Here is a 26,015-nt window from a genome sequence, read left to right as displayed (position 1 = left end):
TTCCTGCATGATGAATACTAAATCCATCTGGAAACAGCTCACGTAATTGCTTATTTCTGGATTTCTGTACCTAGAATAGACAAACATAAAAATTAAATTCACTTGTAATTTCACTACAAGAAGCATAGTCTTAAAAAAAAAAAATCACGAGGAAAAAACCACCACTGAATACTATTATGAGTCACAGGAAAGACACTACTTCTACTAATGTCAAACTTTTCATCCACGACAACATAATTTTCTATACATGAATTTGACTTCTACTCTTACTTTCCAAAGAATACACTTAATTTTTTAAAAAAGTACTTTTATAAAAATATAGCTTCACTTAAACAGAGATCCAAATTTGCTGATAAACATTATGAACACTGAAACTGAGAACTCACATATTGCTTTTCCTTAAAAGCAGCTCTTTCAGTCTAGGCAGGCAGCTAGGACAGGCTTAAGGCAGCAGGCCACATCCTATACTTACCATTAAGGAGGGGATACCCTTCCCCACCACCAGCCATTGTATCAGTGTGGCATAATACATTCACAGTATGGAATCAAACTGTTCATGTACCCCTCATTCTTACCCTCCCCATGAGCAGGAGGCTGGCATCTCACTCCACAAAACCTCACGTCCTCCAGCCTCCCCCTGTGTACGAGGTCTGTAAGCACCTCTCTCTTATTTCTGGGTGCTAGATGTATTATCATGCTTCACCTAAACTGAATATTGACTCAAAGTTAAGAAAAACTAACACATTTCCTGCCCAAACACTAAACTCTGAAAGTCCGATTGCTTTGGCATGTGTCTTACAGAAGCAACAGGGAAGGAAAAAAGAAAGCCAACCACTTAAAGAGGAAAGCCAGACCACCAGAGTTCACACCATTTTAGCCCAACAGGAACAGTTGTCCTTCTGTTCAGAAACAAGGTGTTGGGCTAAAGCTCAAGTATCACAAAAAGCACAGCTCTTTTATTACAACTAAGATCACAGGAGGAAAGGCATGGTAACCCTGCTGTAAACTGGAATAAAGGACCTTCAACCAAGCTTACATAAGATCAGAAAGCATGCCGAATACAATCTCTTTACCCTCAGCCCTGGCTACTGGTTTCTCAGATCTTCAAGTTTCAATGTCCCTGATTTGCCACAAACGCCTCTGATTTTCCTCCCACCTCTTCCACATCCCTAACTGCTGCCCTCACTGCCTTCCAAATCTATTGCTGCTCAATATGACACCAAGAGGGTTGTGGTAATGTCCCTAAAACAGATTTCCTTATTTGTCAGCAGAGAATTTCTACTTTTCCATAGACCACAAGAGAGTTAAGTGTTTTTTGACTATCACTATATTTTCAGCCCTGTATAATATAGTGAATTAATTCTAGATCAAATTATGATTATTATTATTTTAAATATTCACTTTTATTAGTACCTGACACACAGCCACTGAAAGTTGACTTAAGGGATGCAGAGTGAGTAAATCAAAGCAAAATATGGTTCACAGTCCTGGCATACTGCCAAACATGAACAATAAATCTCTGCAAACACAGAAGTAAATAGGGAGATGGGAATGCAATTATAAAGGAAGACATGAAAAGAAAAATATTGTAGGAAAAACATATTTCTCAGCTTCACAATTATCCAGCTTCTCAATATCTGATCTTTCCTGCTTTAGCAGTAATTATTTACTATTCATTTAAAGGAAATCAAACTCAGCTTTTAAATACATTGGATTTTTGGCAAATTTAATTAATCGCTGCAGTGCTCAAAAATGAATAAATAAGAAACTGAGAAAGTGGCAGTGCAGTTCATGAAGCTTATTCTTTATGAATTAGCAAATGGAAACAAATATTTCATAAAGAACACAAATGAACCAAGGTTTGCTTTATAGTTTATCAACAACAAATCTCACAGAAGACAGGCATGAGGAAAATTCATTTCAGCTGCAAATCTGAGAATAATTGTGACACAGAAACTTGGATTGATGTTGATTACATTCAGGAAGTGGTGTAAGCATTTAATGATGTAATTAGCTTTTGCTTTAAATAAAGGAAATCATCCTATGTGACAACCATCAGAAATATAACTTTTTTGACAGAGGTTGTTGTATTGGTACCACATGACTATTTTACAGATATTAAAATATCTACTTTCCAATTACTCAATATCAAAAATTACACTTTAAATATAATCTGCAGGTGAAAAAGCAAAATCTTGTTCTCAAATCTCCACGATTTAAAATTTTTACATACCTTTATTTGTAAATGGATTACTTCTGTTTTCTACCATGATTGAAAGAGAGGGCAATTTATTAACGGGAAACTAAGGAGAGTAAAATCTTGTACTATATGTGTAAGGAAACTATTTGCTTACAGTCTTAGGAACTACAATTTCACCAATTTAGAAAAAGGAATTTCTGAATATAGGAAAAAGGAGGAGGAAGGGGAAAAGTTTGTGACAGAAAACACATTAAGATATGGCAATGCTAGTCTGACTATAATTCAAGTACTTACCAGCTTAAGATTAATCAACCATTCAGAAATCTGTAGGTACACCTGAACGTACCCATATAGTTTTGTTTAGAAAGAATACCCACGTGCTTCTAAAATCTATCACACATTCTAAACCTTCATTGTTGATTTATTGAATCTGTGAAGTGACAGACTGCCAGGTTACACAGTAACCAGTTTAGAGACACATTAAATAATTTTTTTCCAACACAGAAGCTAATGAACTTTTTTCAATGAAAAACTCATAGCCCACTTTTGACAAAGGAAAAAAAAAACCAAATGCCAAGCAAATCAAATCACTAACTATCCCGGATGATTCCATTAACTGCACAGAAATTGAATTAAATTTTTTTTTTCATAAATTTGTGGGTATTTTAAATTACAAAGCTACAAGGCAAGTTATTTCAAGAATAATGAAGTAACCCAATTTTATAAAGTTACACTTGAGAAAATAAAATTTTAAAGAAAAAAAAAATCACATATCTCAGTGATGGCTTGGAAGACTGCTGACACAGCGTATAAAACTTTAATGGCAACAGATTAGCAAAAAAAACCTTCGAAGCTCTTGTGCCAATGACTTGCATGGTTATTGTATTAAATCTGGATTTCACTGGTTGCAGAGACAACGAAACCAACAACTACTAAACAAAAGAAGAGAAGTGAAACTGTAAAAAGTTGTACTACTCCCATCTTGTTCTATTACAGACTAAAAGGTTTTGTTTAAAATTTACACAAAATGCTACTAAGTGCCTCAGGTGTATGGAGAAGTTGTTATTATGAGGTCTGGCACTGGTCTCCTGATTAAAATTGATTTTCTTTCCCCTCCCTTATTGCTCAAGAGGGCTGTAGATTTATGACCTTTGCTTACATGTGTGTGCGCAACTAAAACAGCATGTACTAAATAAATTCCTAGTTTAGCTTGCTGCCACCTATATCTCTCCCTTAAACGTCTTGAATTTCACACAGTTCATGATTAAGACACCTTAAAAATGCCACAATTAGACACAGAAAAATGTCCTGCTTAATTTAAATGAGAAGTGAGGTGTATGCAGCAGAAAAAAAAGGTTTAATTAAGCTTTAGGGTATTTCAGCTAAAGACTTAAAAAAAGATAACACCCTTTTTTACCCTTTTCTTGCATATGGTATCACCATTCATAAGACTATAAACTGAACGCTTTTTGTCTGTACTACCAATACTAAGTGAATCAAAGAATGAAATTTTTAATAGGCTTATAGCTATTTTTTTCTTATTTTATTTCAAAAAACAAGTAACAAAGTAATAAAGCCTGATTATGAGACACAGCTGCAAATAAATTACGTCTTGATAAGTGAAACATCAATTTATGTATTTTCTTTAATCTCCAATTGCTACACTCATCTAAGACAAAGTAGACCACCATCACTTGATCAGATCAGATTTCTTTTCTTTCTGTAAATTATGTATTTTTCCTTTCTGCTTCCTCATTTTGAAGATACTGTTTGCAACTTTGAATTTTCCCACAAATAACACAGTTTTTGACTGTCATGTATTTTCTCTCAGTAACAGAAACGGCACAGGGTATTCCAGTATGTTTCTCATAATCACCTTTCTATCTATCTATCTATCTTCCCTTGATAAGTGTTGCTGCTCAGATAGCACAGATATCACAGACACCTACACCAAACGAAGTAAGGTGTCTTCTGCTGCAGCCTTCAAGGAAGGGCACTTTTATTTATTACTACTACTGTGTGATGAATACAATGCAATTATCACCAAAATAACTATTTTGTTACTTTCCTGAAGACATCTGCCAGTATAATTCTTAGGTTGACCTCCTAAATTGTTTTAAGTTCCTACAAGAAAAAAAACCTCCTCTGCCTCATTCGTATTAATCATACTGTTGAATCTGCCCTGGTGGCTCATTTGAAAAATACGGATTGTCTTTCAAAATTTATGAGATCAAGGAAAGATCCATTCAGGAAGTAAAGGGCAGCTGAGAAAAGCAGAATGAAAAAAGCAAGTTGAAGAGTGTCAGTGGCCTGTTCCTTAAGTACAAAAAACTAGCACAACTTCAGTATGTATGAGGACCGAGAGAAACGGAAAGAAATGATCAAAGGATTGCATGATCATTCCCCATTTTTGCTCTTAAGAATTTACTGCATACATATTGCATATTAATTAATCTATACTAGTTAAATCTTTAAGGTAAGTTTTATTCTTCTGTTCACAACCGCTGTTTCAAAGGAGAGAGATCAAAACCTAGATAGCGCCAATAAAGCCAGGAGATGGGGTTTTTAAACATGAAGTCAAAATATCTTGTTCCAGGAAAAAAACCATAAGACTCCTTAATATGCATAGTTAGAGCAAATATATGAAACCTATAGAAAATACTAAACCATGAAGATAAGCAGCAACACAATCCAACAGTTTATGAAAGAAACTGAACATGAAGAAAAATAGATTGGAGTCGAAAGGGAGAAAAAAGCAATGCATTTGAGCTACAATGATTTTTACCTGAAGACTCTCATTTTTTGAATTAGAACGTTTATTTGTATTCAACTTGTAGTGTCTGGTAAACTAGCAGTAGCAGCTGTTTCTAGGACAAGGATGAAGTGGCATGTTATGTGGAAAGAGTAAAATTAAATTATTATTTTATTACAGAAGCAAAGAATTAACCTTGAAAGAAATTTTCCCTGAAGGATTTAAAAGTGGACTACATTTCTGTGATGAAGATATATTGAACAGTTCGTCCTTATCTTGTATTACCTTTCATATTGCTTGAGAAACAGCATGAAATGGAAAGTTATTAGTATTTACTAAACACACAGTAACACAATAAATCCTATATAAACAACTTGACATGAAACTCTTCTGCAAAGTTATAAATCAGTCACTTTTAAAAAGATACCCAACAGTTCAATACACCGGATTGAGGTAGTGCTGCTGTGTCGATATGCTCTCACATTACTTCCCTTGCTCTTTCTTGTCAACAGCAGCATTAGCTTCACTAAATGTTCACCCTGCAGCTGGTTCCTGTGAAGAACCCAAAGACTACTGAGAGCTCTCCTCAGCCAAGATAACTTGCATGACCTAGTAGATCATTTCTGGATGGGTGCAGGCTGGCCAATATGCTATTCTACCTAATGAGTATTCATGCTCATTCTCTACATCTTCACTTTTTTAATGTATCTAGGTATTAACTTTGCATAGTTATGCTGAAGTAATATCTCTGCCCAACACTTATTCTTTTTCTAGGTTATAATTAGTGGGTACCTGCCAAGACAGTATTTGAAGAAGGCAATTCTAGCAAACAAATGTGAATCAGTTTGAATTTCTCCTGGAAGAGTCAACAATCTAATCGTCTCCCTCTAGAGATTTAAGTTCACTGTATTAAAGTTAGAATTGTTTAAACCTATGAGATACTGATCTGATCAATTTACTGAAATCACCTCAGTAAGTTCTATAAAGTGCTCTAAAAATACCTCTGAAGGAGAAAGAAAGGAGAGTAGCGTGACTGCTTTGCTTAAACATCTTCCTCTATCAATGCAAAGATAACAATTCTTTGAGTGCAATCATCGGGAGCACATAATTCTGTATTATAGTATTATAAGTGTTTTGCTCTGAACCTTCTCCTCTTTGTGTGTATGCAGGTTTCTATTGATTCAGGGTTGTTTCCTGTCAATTTGTAATTTAGAAATACTTGTTTAGAATAGGAATCTATCTGTTCTTAGTCCTCAGCAGGCCACAGACTATTTTTCAGTTGTTGCACTAAAAGCAATTCTCTCTACATGTCCACATAATTTTCTGCAGGGCAGAGCTTTTGTTGGTGAAAGTTTTAAAAATAGTTCTGGTCTATATAACACACTGGGTTTCCACAGATTGTAAAACACAAAGTCACTGCAGAGTGAAGTATCAAAGATTTCAGTTTTAATGTATTTCAACAACAATTAGAAAAATTGTATGAAAAAGAGGAGGGAGAAGTTCAGACAATCAGGAACAATTGCCAAGCAGCCCATCCAAGTTGTGACTGTCTTGTTCTAACACAGTTGTATTTTTTCATTCAAGTGAAATCATGGTCTGTTTTCTTCAAAGCCATACAATTTTCATTGCGTATGACTACCAGTCTTGAGATACGGTTAGATGATACTTATACTTTAGTACACTCTTCTGCTTATCTTTATTATTTGGACTTAGTTGTTTAATTTTAGCCCAGGTTTCTAACTCTTCCAATTTTTACAGGATCAGTGTTTGTAGATGTTTTTTGAAAAAAAAACTTGGGGAGCCGTTGTTCCCTTTAAATGAAAATGAATTCTGCAAATATGGACCAAAAAGACTTGTCTGCTTTGAAAGCGAAGGGTAAAAAGTTATAATTTTTCTACTAATATAGAAAATATGAATTATTGCTGGAACACTACTTACACAGTAGTGGTAACTGTTGGAAATTTGAAATCTGGCTGTTCAATGATTCCCTGATGTACTTTGCTAGTGATTTTTCAAAAATAATGCAGGTTTAAAATGTACTTTGCAGTTGCACAAACAGCAACATTATATCTTTGTGTGCCAATCAGACAATAGTTTAAAAAAAAAACTGTACGAATTACCCTTTTCTTCTCTTTTTGATTCACAAGAAAAGGAGGTGTAACGCAGAATTGCTGACATATTTTTCTATTGCCCTGGCCTCATCACAGATCATAACCTATCTACTGCACAAGGTTGTGTTTCACCCAGCTGGAACATTAGAGAGTGATGACTACTAGTGAAAGAATAGATTGGTATGGCGTCCAGAAACGTCTCGCCTTATTCAGAGTGCTCTTTTTACAGTACACTAAGTTACATCATCCCCATCAGCCCCATCTTTTTTCATTGGAAAAGCTACATGGTGCATAGAGAATGAAATAAGATTCTATGGGAGGAGAAAGAATAGCAATCAGTTTAAAAACCCTGAACAAGAGGTAAACATTTAATTCAGTCTTTGATTCCTCAGTTCCATAATCTATAATGCAGAAGATAAGTGTTTACAGACCTCATTGATGACAGAAGCTAAGAAAAATTAGTATTGGTAAAATATTACATTTTTGAGCCAGCCAGCCAAGCCAAGAATGAAAGAATCACGAATGCAAGTCTGACCATGCACAAATGATGGATTTGCAAGAAATCTCTGAGGATGCAGACATAGTTTCAAACTACCTCACTTAATGCCTAGCTGTTATAAAGCAGAAAAAGGAACTATTTGTATAGACAGTACACTACCTCAACTTGAGTCAGAGTTTTACAAAGTGGACCAAATCAACAAAACATTTCACTTCAAACCAGACTGTGGTGCCTGTCTTAGAACTGAATGAATTACTCATCCTCAGAAAAAGGGTTTCAGAACTTTGAATGAAAAATAATTCTTCTGTGAAAACACACATGCAAAACAGCACCAGGTTTAGACAGAAAGGAAACGTTCGTTATAATTACTCCATTTAAGCTCCACCACCGAGTAAAAATGCAGTAAAAATAATAATTTTCACATATAAACATCTTTCTATTGTTTATAGCTAGTGCAATAGAAGTTATATACAGACATTTTTGTACTGCTTCAGTATGACGAAAATTTGGACGTCACAGTGAGCAGAAATCTGTGCCTAAATAATGTCAAGTCTTATTAAAAGAAGTGTCAAAATATTTCTGTTTAGCAATAACATGAAAATGCACATCAATTAAGATTGAATTAATTATATAACATCACAAGTTTAAAATGCATGCAAAATCATATAAAGCTCTGGTTTTCTTTCTCATCAAATTAGAATTACACTGTTCTCTCTCTGGGAGCAGATATATGAAACATGTGAAATACAGCAAGCTATCTGTTCTTCTCCACCCGTTGAGACAGGAAGTCCTGCTGCTGTATCCGTTAACCACTTAAGAGTACTCAGACAAAAAAAAATCATTGACCTTGGTTTGTTCTGCTGACAGCAGAAGTTTTCATTATTCTCTTCGAAAACTATCCAGTAGGGAAGATATACAGCATGAAAAGGAATTGACAGAGAGAGACAGTTTGGTGACATGCAAGGATAGCATTGCAACAGCAAGGATGAATTTGTACCGTTTTCAGTTTGAATACCAACATCCTCCAGAGACCTAGTTAAACTTGTTGCTGTGCTTAACTGTGCATAGATTTCAATATTTCTGCTTCAACAGGAAACTGGTACTGCATGGTTTCTATAAAAATATTTGTTATATTTGAGAACACTTCCTTTGCTTTGCAATACTCCAAGCTGCCACCCTGCTGAAAATATTGGATGCATTTTTACCCTAAGAAAATGAAAGCAGAAAGTGTTTCCAAGCTCTTTCCAAAACAGCTTATTACGTATCATTGTGATTTTTAGTGCAACTCCTCCTCAAAGGCTATATTGACTGAGACATCACTAACTCTGCAAGAAAAAAATCCATTTGTGAACATTAAGCTTATTTCTCATTTCATAATTAAACCGTAACAGACCACTACAACTTCACAGCTATGCAAAGTGACAGACTGAGGACTCTTCAGCAGAATGGCATTTCTCTTACAAGTTTAATAGGTAATTGGAAATGTGCAGTATGAATTAATAGTCTCCAGGGTTTTCAAAGAATATTAGACTAGCGTCAGTATGTAGGACCATGAAAAACTGAAATTTATTTTAAAACAGGAAAATTATTTTTGGAGAGATGAATCCTAGGTATTAAATGTCTTTTGATTTGGTACTGTGGCTTGGTGTCTTCACTTGTCTAGCTTCTGCCCTACAGCATGGAAGACATAACAATACTAAGCAGACATGATTAAAAAATTGCAAGTCAGTAAAAAAAAAGTGGTACAAACTCCTAAACTAAAAAAAGGTCAAAATTATAGTCACCACTCATTAAATAACTTCAGCTATGTAACCTGAACTTTAACAAGAGAAAAAGATAACCAAACTGGAATCATCAGAGCATCTGCATCATCATAAAAATAAGTTTTTTTCACTGATACTTGTGTAATATGAGGTAATTAGCATCAGTTTTCTTTATCTGTGTGCTAATAATATTAAACAAGTCTCAGAACTAACGACATTTGATTTCTCCTGTCTTTGCTTTTTTAATAGAATTTTAAGAATTCCTTAGTAACACTTTGTAGTTCAGTGTCATCAAATGTTAAATTTTACAAGACAAGCACTTTCAAGAAATTTCCAAAAGATATGAAGAATTATAGATGTTTATGTAGTTTCCTATTAAAGTACTCATAGAAAAAAATTTCTTAAGAAACCAAGAGACCTTTAAGTGGTGGGACCAGTGAAACCTAGTTTCCTATGAATTTTATATTAGTTTTACCCCTGTCTCAACTCAAATGCATGCCCCATTACATTTCCACAAGCTCATCTCTCATTATCTCCTTGCCTTACTGTTTCATAAATTTTTCCACTGTACCCTCAGGACAAAAAAAATACATCTTAGAAATAACATCTGTAAGACTTACACTGATAACCAATGCTGACATCTGATTATTACCAACACCTTTGACAACTATGTTGTCTTTTTTGTTAGTTTTATTCCAAATTACTAGCAGGTTGCTCCCTGAAGTTCTGCAACCTCAGTGCAGAACTGTGAAGCCTGTGGACTATTAAACCTTGTTAGAAGTCAGTTTCAAAGGTAACACAACATCTTTACACACCTAAAAGAGCACAGAAGTAGGACCTAGTAAGTGACAAAACAAGAACATCCTGTTCAAATGGATGATCACAGATCTCTGCTAACTTATGATATTTCTTGTAGTTTTAAACTCTATTTACTGAAAAAAAAGTTTTATTACTGCCTTGTTAAAAAAAAAAATCCCCCCACATCCAGCCTTATAGCTCCAATATTTTGTGTCACTTACTAACATTATGTTTTATACTTCATGAAGCCTGCAAGATAATTGCTTTATAAAATTTAAAAATCGCAGAGATTAAGACAATTATGTAGAATTAAATTTGGCTTTGAAAGACTGTTTTCGACATCTACAGTTCTTTAAGCATGTACTTAGCACATGTACCTCCTCTCCAAGGTTGATATTTTGAGCAAAGGATGACTCACTTTCTTGTGCAAGTAATTTTTATAATATATTTGCAGAGATCTGAGAAAAAAAAATATTGCACTGACATTAATTCATTCATCTGCTCCAAGGTTGATATTTTGAGCAAAGGATGACTCACTTTCTTGTGCAAGTAATTTTTATAATATATTTACAGAGATCTGAGAAAAAAAACATTGCAGTGATGTTAATTCATCCATCTGCTTTGTCTGAGGTTTGTAAACTAGATTAGAAATCCAGCTTGCTATTGTTAAGATACTGTAATTCATACACCATAATTTTAAAGCAGGCTAATGAGTTTCTTCAGCAAGCTAACTTTAAACATCTTACCCACCTAGCAGGTAGATCTCAGAGGAAATTTAAGAAAATACCTCACATATCAAACATACCATGGAGACTAAATTATCTGTCAAGGGAAAAAGTAAGGAGATTTTTACCTTCTCACTTAATGCAGTGCAAAGCAGCACAAAACAGGTGAGAGGAAAGCTGCTGTGCTGCTTCCATAGTCCCTTCTCCAACCCCAATTAATTTCCGTTTTTCGTACTCTGTTTGCTTATCTTGCATACATCAGTGCTAATGACTGTTCAAAAGTCATACCACACCGTGAGCTTCATTTTCTTTAATCTTTTAATTATATTAACAGTCTTTCTTCTGTACAATTAATAGTAATATCTGTTCAAATCGTTACATCCTCCATGCATTTCCTCTGCTTAAAAATACTCCTCATCTTACAACTCTGCCTTCTTTTAAGAGCAGCCTGATCTCAGTAGGCTTTACTTTACCTAAAGTTGAACCTGTGTCTGTAATGCTGCACTTGTTGGGATGTTAGGACTCTAGGAGGAAAGCAGAGAGTAAACAATGCCAACATCTGCCTTAAAATTAGTATGTCTTTCTAATTTACCACTTGAAGTAATAACATTTTAAGACTGAGTAATTTTATACTGTTTTAAACAACAAAAATAACTGAAGTTGAAGTAAAAACATATACAAAAAGTTTTTTCCCTAGTTTAAGATTGAAAGCTAATACTATCTATGTAAAATAGTTCTATAACTAACACTGCAATCACTTTCAAGACATATTAACAGCTTTCCCATATAAAGAGAAACTTTATCTGACTGTACAGAACTGAACCACATACCATGGTTCAGTGCTAAGGCAAATATCACGTCTGTGGAGTTTTATAATGCACACATACTACAGGGTTATCACCAGGATACCAGTTTTCAGTGGTTTCAAGATGGCAACACTGAATTATGAATTAAAATCAAAATAAAACCAGTGGAGAATCTTTGACCCTTGTAATTTGTACAAACATTTAATTAGATTCAGTGTGGCAGATATTTAAAAAACTTTTACTGTTTTGCTTGTTTTTCTCATCATGCACTTTGAAAGTTAACATAAAAAAATATATATTGTATCTAAAATGAATGTAAATAACATAATGTATAAATAATATAAAATATATTGTGAAGCAAACTTGGTGATCATATCATCATTCCCCTTTAGGAATTGGTATACACATCTAAGAATATTTTATTTCACAAATTCCAATCTAAACATCTGAAGCTATTAAACGAAAGTATTTACTTCTGTCAATTTTGTATTTGGAAACTTCAGCTAACTTTTAAATTGATTTTTTGAGCTCCAAATATGGAATTGCCAATTATTTTGTCACAGAAATTTTACACCGAATGGAAACACAGAGGCTACACTTACCTATTAACTGTAATGGTGTTATCTTTACAATCCCCAGCAACCACTCACTAGTGGAAAACCTACTGAGCCTGTTTTCTGTGATAATATCAGACAGCCTTTCTGATCAGATTTATAGAAACAGACTGATGACTTATAATTCTTGGCACCGCCTTTTCCTTCTTGAGATCAACCTGGAAAAGATTTCCTACTCTGTTTCTTTTTTGAGGAGACATCACTTGAGAAAACTTGATAGTTCCATCACACTTGTTTAATCTGCATGCTGCTAAAACTGAAGATAAGAGAGCCAGCTAATGCTGTCTGATGCAGAGAAATGTCTCTAGAAAGGAAAGTAATTGCCTGACCATTTGAAATGGGCCACTTTGCCAGCAGCTCACTATGGCAGGGATCAGTTTGAGATTAAAACGCTGTAGATACCTACATGCAGATCTGTACAGCTAAAGAAGGAGTCTAAGCAGCCTTCACAGTCAATGGGCACCAGGCAGCAGGGCTTGCACAGCGTTTCTGCTCCCCGACCACCCCGTGTCTGCTCACGGTTGAACTCAGGCTTTGTTTTGGCTCCACTGCCTGAATGGACTGAACTCCACCAACTGTAACCGGAGCTCAGACACCTCATGCATTTGTAGTTACCACGTGCAGCCTCCTAAAATCTGTGTGCTAAAATCTTAGCCTGAAAAGCAGTTCACCACTGGCATGTTTCAGATTTAGACTGATGAACAGGAATTATCCTGGAAAGAAGACAAAATAGACCCTCAAATAACTTTCTGTTGCGAAAAATTTCTTTTGTAACTGACTCAGGTGGCACTGTCTCAATACTCCCAGATGGCACACGTCAATAATAGCTCTTAATTATCACTCACTATTGCAAGTAAATTGGAATTTGCATTATCTGTCTTCACACTAATCCCTGCTTATTCTGATATTGAATACCTGTTATCACAGAGAAAATGAGGAAACAATTGAGAACTTAATGGCCCTATACATTACAGATAATCCTACGGTTTTATATGTCTGAACATAACAGAAGTAAAGAACATACATCATAGTAAAAACAAGAATGGAGACTTTACATCCTTTCTATTGGCAACAATGGCAACTTAATCAGGGGGCATTATTTATCATTTCATATTTGTTAGAAGGCAACTTAATCAGGGGGCATTATTTATCATAAATTCATTTCATATTTGTTAGAATCCCCAAATAGAATTATGCACCTCCCCATAAAATATTACATTACCATAGCCCGTTCTTTGCCATGGACAAAATTACGCAATACATTAACAGTATCTGTCATGTACACGCTCTGTACACGCCATAGTGCTACTTATAAATATGACAACAGTTTTCTCCAACGTGACAAAGTTGATAAGAACATACTATGACTGAAATGTTCCCCAACTGTTGTTGTCAGACAAAGAATGGGATTAAATGCTTAGTTAATCTCAATTTTCCCCTAACAAGAAAAAGGATAGCAGATGTTAAGTGATTTTTTTTTTCCTATCTGTGCAAATTCCTATAGCTATTGATTTAATATTTAGTTTAAGGTTAAAATTTGAGAGTCTTCTGTTTGATGGAATGAGTTGTCTGTGAAATCCTGAAGTTGTCTGAGATTCCTCAGTACAAATTCAGCCATAGAGGAAAAAAAGGTTTCCACTAATATCAGAAGTACAATCTTTATGGGGAATCCCACCCCTACCCCATCAAAATCCCCCCCAAAAACGCTTGGTAGAGCACTGGTGCTGCTTCAACACCCACTTTTACGCACAGTATATACTTTATATTATGGAACAGAAAATTTAATTCAGAAAAATCTAGATTGCTACTTTAGCTGATGACTTCCAGGATTTACATCAGCCTCTTAATGGTCACAAAAAATTTCGATATGTCTCTCTTCCAGAAAAAGATAACAAATTCATAAAGCTATTTTGCGAAGCCGTGTCCAAGAGTAATCAATTCATCCTCATGTGTTTTCTCCAACTAATCCCAGTTCTGATGCCTGAAACTAATTTAATACATCTATTTCATAAGAGTAAATACAAATTTGATATAAATATTTAATTGTTCTGTTCACTATTAACTGTTATTCCAGTAATCAAAAGAATTACTAACAGGCACAGAAAACTAAATGCTTAAAACTGTCAGACCAATTTTTAGCTTCCTAAAACATGCACTGTTCAAGAATTAATATTTTTTTTATCAACAGTGAATGTAGTCCATATTATATTTATATGTACTTTGTACACATATATACTATACAAATATATTATACATTATACTTATTACACATGCAACTTATCTAGCTTGTGTTTTACACTACCATCCATTAATGTATGCAAGAAAAGAAGAGAAAATGAAGAAATGAAGGAATAAGAAAAATCATCTCAGAAATTTCATATGAATGTAAAGAACCCATCTTTCAGGTCAAGCAGAGAGCTGCACTTCAGGCTAGATGCCTGGAAGTAGAACACTTTTATGTATTTATTTTTAATTCTCAATCTTTAAAATGCTCTGAGGTGAAACAATGAACAACGGCCCTTCACCTACCATAAAATCAGCATCATACATGTGCATTAAAAAGTACGGCCACAAGATGGCTCTCAATACTCAGCATTGAAAACTAAAACTCTGAAAACGAAATAAAAACACCCCCTCAATTAGCTTTGTTTTCTTATAAGTGATGTTTCACCTCACTTATTCTTAGAAACATTTATTTCCACACTACACAAATACCTTGAAGATATCTTAAATTTACTCTGTTCCTCAACATTATGAACTCTGCTTATATGAAGAATTCTAATGAGATTTCCAGTCTCTTATCTGTAACAGCATAATTTTCTTGTAGTCACATATTCCTCCAAAAAAATCTGAGTCCTCTGATAGCTGGAATTCATGTATACCTAACTGAAATAACTTATTTACTGATTTTCATTAAGCTAGTTTTCAACTATTTACCAGTACTACTTCTGTTTCATGATGAAAACTGCATGAAACTTCTACATAGAACATGAATTTGTATGTGTCTTATAGATCTTGCTTTTCTCCAATATGCTCTAGCTATATTCTTTATGTTCTTAATTATCATTTTATTTTTCTTTTTACAGGTTTATTAATAGTTGTGGGTTTTGTTGGCAATCTTCCCCCTGTTTCTGTAGTCATTTTCATTTCATAAATATCTTTTCATTTACAGTTTATTTTTCACACAAGTGTGGAGATCTCAAATTTAAAGAAACTGGACCATGAGGAAAAATAATAAGTAGGACTATGATTGTCAGACCAGTAAAGAATTAATTATTACTTGATTCTGAACCAATGAAGTATAGACCTGTGCAGTTCTCTGAAAAGTCTCTTAAAACCATCATCTTGGATATATTCCTTAGACAAGAAATCTTGGTGGTCAATTCAAGGAATATGCTCCCCCACAGGAACAAAATTTAAGAGAATACTTGAAAATAACTATTACAGCTGTTTTGAAATTACATGTCCATGGAACAAGAAACCAGATGAGTTTTCAATGCTATGGTGCAGTATGAACACTTTTTTACTACGCTGTAACTACTGAATCAAGAGCCCAGAAAATAACTTCTGAGTGTAAGGGATCATTAAAAGAATTAAAGGTAATACTGGTGAACCCATACAAATGTTTTTCATCCATGAATCACCAGGACAAATTCAGAGTTTCTTATTGCTTTTGGTTCCAAAAGCTTGCAGAAAATATACACTTGTAAAAAGTTAAACACTGTGCTGTATTTTCTCTATGAAATTTGTGCTGTGTTAAGTTGTGCCCTAAGGGCTTACTCCAAAGCCAACAGTCTCTTTCCCATTAGCTTCAGTATGTTTTCCAATGAGATCCTTCAACTGCAAACCAACTAGGACTCTCTTCAATTATTCAGCAATACGACAGTTTAAATGAAAACATGGCAATATGACACTAGGATTCTTCAAATTTCTGTCTCTTGCCCTTGATAAACTTATGTAGCATAACACTTGGAAAAAGTGACCTCTTACAATCAAAGACTTTGCACTGGAATTCTACATTTGATTACAAAATTCAGGTATAACAAAGGCAGAGGCAACCTCACAGACAGAAAATGTGCAGTATTTTTCACCCTTGATGCAGCGGCCTTTGATTCCCAAGCTAACTGCTTTTATCATTATTACAAAGAGTCTAGAAAGGCTTTTGCAAAGCTTTTGAGACTCTAAATTCCAGATCCTAAGGGTTTGCCATCCACTACCAGGTTTTTAGCATTTTGCCAGCATTTCTCAATATTTTAGAACTTCCAAATTTATAAGTCACGGTTGAACTAACTTCCTACAGCTTTTGTCTATCTTAAAAAAAATAAGAGAGAGAGAGGAATCCCCAGCAAACCAACTACTAAACTAAGTCATAACCTTAAACACAGAATAATGACAGTTTTGCACATGGCAAACTCAAATTTCATCTCATAGCGTTAATACTCATAATCAAAATGCATCATACAGCTTCACCTATAGAAAATGACAGATCCCCATAGTAGTTAGCAGAAAGAAACACGGCTTCTTCAAAAATGCTGCTCAAGGTCCATCTATTCAAATAGATAACATATTTTTAGAAAAGCTCTTGCAAGTCCTTGTTTGGAAAAAAACCCAAAAAACTTCAATTCAAAAGAAAAACATATGAGAAACCTTGAAACTTTTCACAGTTGATGCGTAAGATTTCCAAAGTGGAGGTTGATTTTGCCAATGAAAACTGAGTGGCAGTCAGTTGCCTCTCACAGAACGAAGATGCTGCGAACTCATTTGGTCCCAAGTACTTTGTTGGTGCATAGGGTAGACCATCTCAGGTCTTGCTGAGTTCAGGCAAGCAGCAGCTGTTCACATAACATTTTTTCCCAGGTAACTACTGTTACGTTGCAGTTATACAAGACCCCTATTTATTTTTCTTATCTGAAGATAAGATTATTAGTAAAACTCAACTTAATGTTTTTACTTATCTATACCTACACAAACTTCATTTTGGTCTTAGTCCTCTTGTATCTATTGGGGAACACAGACAAGTGCCAAACTATTTATAGAACCTTTGCTTAAGCTTCATCAATATCTTCCAGTATTTAGGGACGATGCTGGCCTATGTTCAGATCTGCCTCAGCAACTTGCTTTTTTCACAATTTCTGCCTTCTGTCACTGAAAAGATTCATCAGAGAAGTTGTGCAGAAACTTTTGCAATCATGTATGTAGGTTTCTAACAGAGGAAAACCATCACAAGAAAGCAGAGCTTACATACAGAGAAATACTTTCAGTAAAGCTTCAAATACATTTCATTGGACATTTTTAAATGTCTGGGCATACACAAAAGATATATTAGCATTTTGATTTCTATTGCAAGGGGCACAAAACATAAATGTGAGAAATTTGCTCCTTAGGTACTGGGCAGGACGAAGGTATTGGGCATCCTGACTGCACAAGCACTGTCAGAAACATGACAAGTCCGCTATATGCTGATGCCATTCTTTATTAAAGAGGTAACAAAGCACTATATATTTTATTAGAACTAAAATAGACCAATGGCTAATGAACTAATTGCTGACATCAATATAGATAAAGCAAGATACCACATTGCTTATAATCACGTACTGGTTTTAATATATAATCTATATAATGTATAATCTATAAATGTAATCCCAGTTTAAGTCCCACTACTTTTGACTTCAAGAAAATGAAATATTCAAGATCTTTGCTAAGATCTCCTAACTAGCATTGATTTTCAAAAGAAAAAAATATTCTTCTGCAAAGACAGGATGATGTTGAAAATTTTTCTTTGTCTAATTAGAACTGTTTTAAATGTGAACTATAAGAAATACAAATTCTAAGCCAAAAAACTTTCAAATCTGAAGGTCTTGTGTGAATTTTTTTGAAAAGTTTTCAGGCCATATGCACATCATCTGTAAATATGTCAAAACAGGATCTGTCCTGCTTGTCTATTGTTGTTTTTTTCATTTTCTTTACAGGTTAGGCATGGTTTTACCCAACAAAAGTCTGAAGCTGAATATAACCACTGCCTGAAATACATTCCAGTGTATCACAAGCCACACATCACAAGCCGTGTACTTCCGAATCTGCCTCCTGTTTTTTTAGCAATTTTATTTTCATTCCACAATACAGAGTAAGCTCCATTTTTGTTACCTACCAGTTTTCATTATAGTTCACGCACAGTTTGTGTATACTCTAGCCTTGTCAAAAACATGATGCTGTTAGACTAGTTACCACTAGCATAATACTAGTTTTAGTTCTGTCTCTTGGTCAAATGAGCCAAAAATTACTAATACGGCACATGTACGAAGATGTATGCAAATACACATTTATGTGATACTCATTCAAAATCTCAGTAGTGGGACAAAAAGAACATTTTTGTTAGCTTTTTATGTTTTTTGGAAATCTTCTGTAATCAGTCTCTGATGTTTTTGAGGTAACAATCTACAAGCAAAAAAAGAGGTTTCTGAAAAAACTAGGTTGTTCAAAAGAGATTTGGCAAATTTAGGCAAAACTATAATTTTACTGTGATAAAGGTGGTAACACAACAGTATGTGTACATCCTAAAGCATAGCTGTTTGTGGTTTTATACAATACAAAGCTTTTCTCAAAGAAAATTATTTGTAATAAGCAGGATTCTTCTGAATCTTGCTCGACTTTTGAAATTTCAGTTCAAAGGAGCTCAAGATGAATTCAAAACAACCAGAAGATACAACTAAATGTTGTAGATATCAAAGCTTCCTTATCTTCTGGCCTCTTACTATGGAGAAATGTTGAAAGGATATGCTAAAAAACCGGAGACTGACTATAGAGGTAATACAATTTAAACCAGAAAAATAAATACACAGCAATAAATATTTGGCAGTTCTCTGGAAAAAATTCTGCACAACTTTCCAAAAGTATGCTAAACTATGTTTTAACCTATTTCATTTTCTCCAAAGCACCTCCTGCTCTCAGTATGTGGTATTAACAGACTGTGGATCAAATTCAATTTACTCACTCTTAATGGTTGCTTACAATTGCTCTTTTTAACAAATTCTTAAAAGTGTGCACGCGTTTTACTCATTACTTCACAATTCATTTTAACTAGAAGTCATTTCAAGCTTCAGCGCAAAAATGCTTCTGTCCAGTTCTGAGCTACTCTACATAATGTGCAAATAAACTAAACAAATAGTTAGAAAACCCAACCACATTTGCCTAAATTACAGTATTGGGGGGAGCTGGAAGCGGAAAGTGGCTGACAACTGAAACAGTGAGCATATATAGCTAAACAATTCCATCAAACCATAAGAAAACTGCACTGTATTTTGAAAGCTTTCTTATTTTGGGAAAAAAATGAAATTAATATGAAGTGAAATTTAATATTTTTCTTCATGTGTTAAGAAAATCATATTTTCTAAATGAAAAACTGAATCAAGCATCTAAATGTACCTTGGGGGGGGGGGAAAAACCCACCTAATGTTTGCCACAGTCTGGCTTCAACAAGAGGAACTCTATCAATAGCTAAGTGAACAGAGTATTTCATGCAACAGGTGAATTTATTTATTGCACTTACTCTAGTCATGTTTTTAAAGAGACTGTGAGATAGTTTCTCATATTGCAGTGACGTTTTCTATAAAATCGGGTGTTTATGAACATGTATTTTTCAATTACGATACATCAAAAAGCTGAATTTTGAAAAATTCAGTCTAGAGATATCCTATATTTATTGTTTACAATATAAATAAATTCACACAAATCCTCGTGGTCAGTTAACAGTGATATTCTGAAGGAAAAACACCAAGCAATCCTAAAAGAAAGCACACAGATTTATTCTGCAGGATAACTGTGAACTACAGGTTTTGTTATGAATATTATTTCAGGAAAGGCAACTACAAAGAGTGTTCTGTGATGGCCTGCATGTTTAAATCAATGACCAAATACTTAAAAAAACCCACATTACCTAATTCATTTACAACTCCAACAAACAGTACATTGAGACTTTTGCAATGATCCTCTATAAGTGAACGGTGATGCTAGAGAAAAAACCTGAAATTTAATACAATCCACTAGACCTCAGAAAATTTACTCTGTTTAGTTCCTGTAAAAGAAATCAAATATAGTTTCTAACAGAATGTCAATCACTGAACAGCATGAAGTCTGCTTGAGAATAATTAATACAATTAATGAAATACAAAGTACAACTGATCATCAACAAGAAGCATTCACTGTCAGTGCACAATGCATAATAACCATAAATTCTTATTAACTTTTGAATCATTACTCTTCATTACTAATAACTACTGTAACTACTGTAGCTACAATATTTCCTGACAAATTAATTCCTAAGTAGATAGGAATTCTTTAAATATGATTTTCTAGTCAGCATATGGTTTCCATACTGAGATACTAAAATTGCATGTGACCAAAACCATTTGCTAGCACGGCTTGATGCATCTTATAAAGAAAAGGTGCCTGAAAAATATGATTATTGTCTACAGTCTCAGTGGGAACATATTGCACAAGATTATGCATTGCAGCCAAGAACTAACTGGCACATCTTGGAAAAGGAATGCAAGACCTAGGGGTCATTAGTAAATTAAGCATTTCTTTTTTAAATTTCTTGCTTGGAACAACCCCTAGGGATTGAAAGCAGCTGAAAACAGCTGAGCCAACCAAGCTCTTTGAGGGAGGGCTGAAGAGGGGCCAGGGCAGAGAGCGCCTATGCTGACTTCAATATTATCTTGTAATTTCTTCTTGCTGGAGAGTTCACAAGTGACTAGATATTGCCAGCCTTTGAACCTGTTAAATGACAGGGAGCTTTATCCTCTCAAGAATTCGTATGTATTTTTAATATATACCTGAACTTCATCACACATGGTGAAAGCAAGCACTGGCAAAAATCAAAAGTGGGTAGTAGGCTGTGGTGCCAAAGTGGAAAGAGGGCAGTCCTGTTTCCCAAACTTGTGAATATGAAAACAATCATACTGGTTTGATTTGGTTTTTGGCTTTCCCTTCCAAACGTCTTTGAAGTTTTCTTTTGAAGTGTGTTTCTTTACTATTATCTTAGTTATCTGATATCCAAATATACTTCATTTAACAATGAGTGAAGTCATCCTACCCAGGGAAGCTATCGATAACTAACTACCATGAAAAGACACAGTACAGTTTTTCACCTGGATTACATGTTAAAACATTCTAGCAGCCAACTGAAGATTTTCACAGACAAAGGAAAAAAGAATGTTGCATAGATTTTTGCTCTGTCAGTGCCCCAGAATGAGGTTAAAATTTCAGGAAAAACAAGGAGATCACAAATTCTCATGTGAGAAATAGCATAGAAAAATAGTTAAAGACATTATACTTTTTATACACTCAATTATTTATATTGAAATAAATTAGTATTACAGTAATATCAATTTTAAAGGAAAAAAATACACATATGCTGCTACTAACTGTGCAAACTTCTGTGACTGCAGAAACAACCAAGTAACTTGTTAGAGCTATTCATTACAGTAAGTAATGTCACAGCCTGACATCAAGGAACCTCTATTGGCCTAATATTGTTCCCATATCCCAGAGAGAAAGAAATTTCAGTGTATTTTAATCAAAGACAAAAAGCCCCCCTTATATTTAAATCAAATTAACAATTAAAACCATTCTTTTAAACAATACAACTTTGAATTTCAGTTTCTATATTTACAAGCACAAATAAAGAAGACATTTTAAAAAAAATGTATTTACCTTAAGATCTAAACTGACTGAATGCAAATACTGTGCTACCTTGCAGGAGGCTGCGATAAGACTTCATTTAAGAAGCTTAATCATATTATAAATATGACAACAGTTTCAAATGATCTTACTAAATGCATTTAGTATTAATAGGAAATTTTGTCAACAATGAAAGGGGATGCTATAGGCAATGCGTTATCCTACAGTTTATCAGAGCGTTTCCAGGGAGGATTAGTAAGGAAAGGTGTTAAATCTTACATTTACAGTGATGAAATCCATTATCAATTTTAACCCGAATAACTCTGAAATTGATTAAAAGTTGTGTACAAATCATAAAACATATTTTTGTAGTTTCCTGTACAAAAACATCAGCACCCCGTCAGTTGTATTTGCAACCTCAGAGATTATTCTAGAAAAAGGTTTGCTAACCCACTTTGCTTCTAGGAGTCCCATTACTAACACAGCACAGCTTCTGGAAGTAGAATAAATATTCATGAAGACACTTTCCAGTGATAAACAGGATAAAACTAAGCATTGTTGCATATCAAGTTGAAGCTCATGATAGATAAAACAGAATATATGATCAAGACCATAGATTAGGGAAAAAAGTCCTTTTTTTTTTTTTTTTCACAGGATAGCAGAAGACTGGTACTTGTTCCCTCAGTGCTGTAACTATCAGAGCTTGAGAGACAAGCCAACAAATCTGAAATCCTTGAATCAGAGACTGATTTTCAGAAAGACAGTTGATAACAGAATTTAATCTATACCATATATTTTATACTTTATGATTCATAATTAAAACACTAGAAAATTCCAGTAGGCTGTATACAGTATAGAGGAGTACATAGAACTACAAATAGAAAGTAGAAGTACAAATCTAAAGCTGTGCAAATACAATTTCTAGAGCGACACAAAAAAGTAGCTACCACAATAACAGAAATATACATCAAACTTCAAATGTTTTTCCTTTTTAAAGGTCAGGAAAAGCAAAAGCAAAAAGAAATTGTTTACTGTTTCTGTCAGCTTTTTATTTCCATTTACAATAGTTAGTGCTTCAGTTACCTCCAACATATAGGAATACTGCTGAAAAACCTGAAGGCAACATTTTTTCTATTGTTCACAATATATTTTCCTGTAAATAAGCCTCTCCAAAACCTAAATGTCCATCTAAATCCCTCTTAATACTAAATTCCACAGCTCCAGAGTCATTAAAACACTCTACACAGAATACCTTTTTTTTAACCTTTCAATTGCTAGGACCACATAATCTCACGAATTTTGTCTCTGACCTCTAAGCAGGACTACTGAATAAAATATCCCGTGAAAAAAAATATAAAGAGCTTAATTCCATTCTCCAAGAGATAATTAGCAAATATTTTTCAAAAGTAAAAAAATATAGTAATTATAAAACAAATAGGGAACTTAATATATGGTTGACATTTAATATAGGCTAATGTATTTGAACACATTTCCACATTTTAAAGTTTTTTTAATGGCATATCAAATATTAGATACGCTATTAGTAAAACAAAAATAAAATGAGGATTTGCTCTGAAATAATTAAATGTCAAACAAATGATTACACATCAAATATTTGATGAATGCTCTCTAAAAATTAATTTCTAATAATTTAAAAACATTTGACAGATAATTAAGAGGATAAGTAAAATTGCTTTCAAATTTTAAAGGCCAGCAAAGAATACAATGCCCTTAACTATTCTATTTTTCAGTTCTTCCTGTGTGTTCAAGTAGCCTTCACGTACACTTGCTGTGTCTAGACTAGAACATGCATGATCTGGGCATTACTTCTTCATCCCTTAGAGGGAACACTGTATACAGAACACAAAATAAGGACTGTATGACATTATCAAGATTATTCTCTGCCAGGTATTGCTAAATTTCATGTCAAATGAAATGGCAAGACTGAACGGCCTGCACTCTGATATTTTGGGAACTGTGCCAATAAACATCGCTTTATACAAGATAGCTCTTGTCAGACAAACATGATATTATCATTATGCAGCTTAAATTAATCACTCTGCATCACACAGCATTGATATAATACAGTTAGACTTCTGTCAGAAATTTCATTTATGTGGTATGGCACTGGGAATTTAGTAGTATATAAAATGAATTTCACTTATTAAGGAGATTAAAATTAGGCAATGATGATCAAACAAATTAATTGTATACAGAAACTTTGACTTGACAGAATGTCTAACGAGGTTCTTCAGAGATTCAGTGTGACCCATGGATATTTCATATTTGTACTGATGACCAAAAATTTAAAACATGACCATGCTGATTAAAGGTACAGTTTGTAAATCAGAAGCACTCTGAAGGAATGGTAAATGCTTGAAAGGACAGGTCAGTTCCACAGTCCCATTTGGCTCCTCTATAGGTTGAGCTTTGAGATAGCTGGGAACAAAGAACCTAGGCCATGTTTTGAGAATGGATTTTAAAAAGAACCCTGAAAAGCTCTTACAAGTAATGTGTTTTATCATGTTAATACTCAATTTATTGCATAAGATGTGTCCTATTTACAGTATAGGGCATAAGAAGTGCTTTGCCAGGTCTGAACGAAAGTCTGTCTAGAGTAGTCTCTCTGAACAGCAAATGCCTAAGGAAGAATATATATCAATGCTCTTCCCAGTATATTCTCCTGGCCACCAGAAATTTGCCATTAAGAGACTTACTGAGTAGCTCGATCTACCTCTAACAACAATTTACTGTTATTTAAATAAGGAAGAACTTTCACAGTGAAAAATTCTAAATTAGTGAAGAGCTGAGATCCTAGGTCTAGAGCAGTAAGCAGGTCAATTCAGACATGAAGAATGACACACAACAAGGCTCTATACATGTTAGAAATTGTTACTGGAGCTCAAACTGAAATTCAGGCCTTGCTCAATTCTCTACATCACACTACAAACATTTCACAACTGATGGTCCTTCTTGTCCACAAAACCTATAAATCCATTAGGGTGTCTCTGCAGTGGTCTCTGCAGTGTTTCCACAACTCTGACTCATTCTGTTCAGAACAACACTTGGCTGCAATAACAATGTGGTGTTTGTTTTTTTTTTTTTTTTTTTCCTGACAGTTCTAATGGTAGAAAACTGAACAGTTATAATTCCTGGTGACAGTCACTTACTCTTATATATGTAGGCTCTGTCTGTACACCTATGTGGTACTGAAGTTCTTACCTAGCCAGTAAATCTCTCCAGCACTAGAATTACCAGTGAAGGAGAAAATTTCTACACTTCCAGGTTACCTGAATGTAGATGTGTATTGCATGTGCTTCATAGAGCTATTTAACCTTAAGTGTTTAATTACAGGATGGGTTTATTGGAGAGGGAGCAAAAAGGGATAAAAAAATCTCTTTATATCCAGCTTGAATTACTGTGCTTGTGTCTTTGTCTGTTACACTTTGAAATCTTTAGAATTTTAGTGCAGCAAGTTCCTATGACAAAACACGTGATTATAAAATCCTTTGGTAAGATGAACGTACATTACTGCTGTTAGTATAGTCACTTCTGTTAGAAATACTTACTGCTAAGAAAGAAAAAGAAAATTTAGACAGAACAGTAATGGTTTTAACAACAAACCCCCACATGTTCTAATCATTGAAATCTTTGGTGTACTCATAAGTCTTAACGTGAGCTTTAATTGCTCAGCAAAATGTTGCTAGCATATTACTTGTTTTATTATTGATGACGGTTTATGCAGAATTGCTGCCTTCGCAGAGTATAGATGTTATTTGATTAGTATCCTTATTGGGATAACTGCATATAAATAAGAATATGCCTCCAAAATGTATGCTGTGACTTAATCACTTCAGTACATGATATGCATTCTTACTTTTTACTTTAAACATTAAAAAAAATGCTTAAAGTTTCCTATGAACAGAGAACAAGTATTGGATTTTCTTTGTATCTTAAAACTTAAAAGCTACATAATTTTTGTCAGCTAACAGAGACAGAACCAATGAGATATCTAGTTTTTATGACAAGTAAAATTAAAATAATTTAACTCTGTCTGTTGAATGCATCC

The 26,015-nt window shown here is 34.2% G+C and overlaps 1 protein-coding gene across 1 annotated transcript in view; it reads right to left on the bottom strand.

Annotated features, from left to right (window-relative positions):
• LOC104466760 (activating signal cointegrator 1 complex subunit 3-like) overlaps window positions 1-26,015 on the bottom strand; it is a gene marked incomplete at both ends in the record, with an annotated part of 93,202 nt that overhangs the window by 44,798 nt on the left and 22,389 nt on the right. The window contains 1 exon segment of the mRNA XM_010080292.1: window positions 2-70. Coding sequence (XP_010078594.1) covers window positions 2-70 — 69 coding nt within the window.

This window comes from Pterocles gutturalis, unplaced genomic scaffold (genome assembly GCF_000699245.1).
Source record: "Pterocles gutturalis isolate BGI_N339 unplaced genomic scaffold, ASM69924v1 scaffold9164, whole genome shotgun sequence".
In the NCBI taxonomy this organism is placed as follows: domain Eukaryota; kingdom Metazoa; phylum Chordata; class Aves; order Pterocliformes; family Pteroclidae; genus Pterocles; species Pterocles gutturalis.
This window is presented reverse-complemented; position numbering and strand designations above follow the sequence as displayed.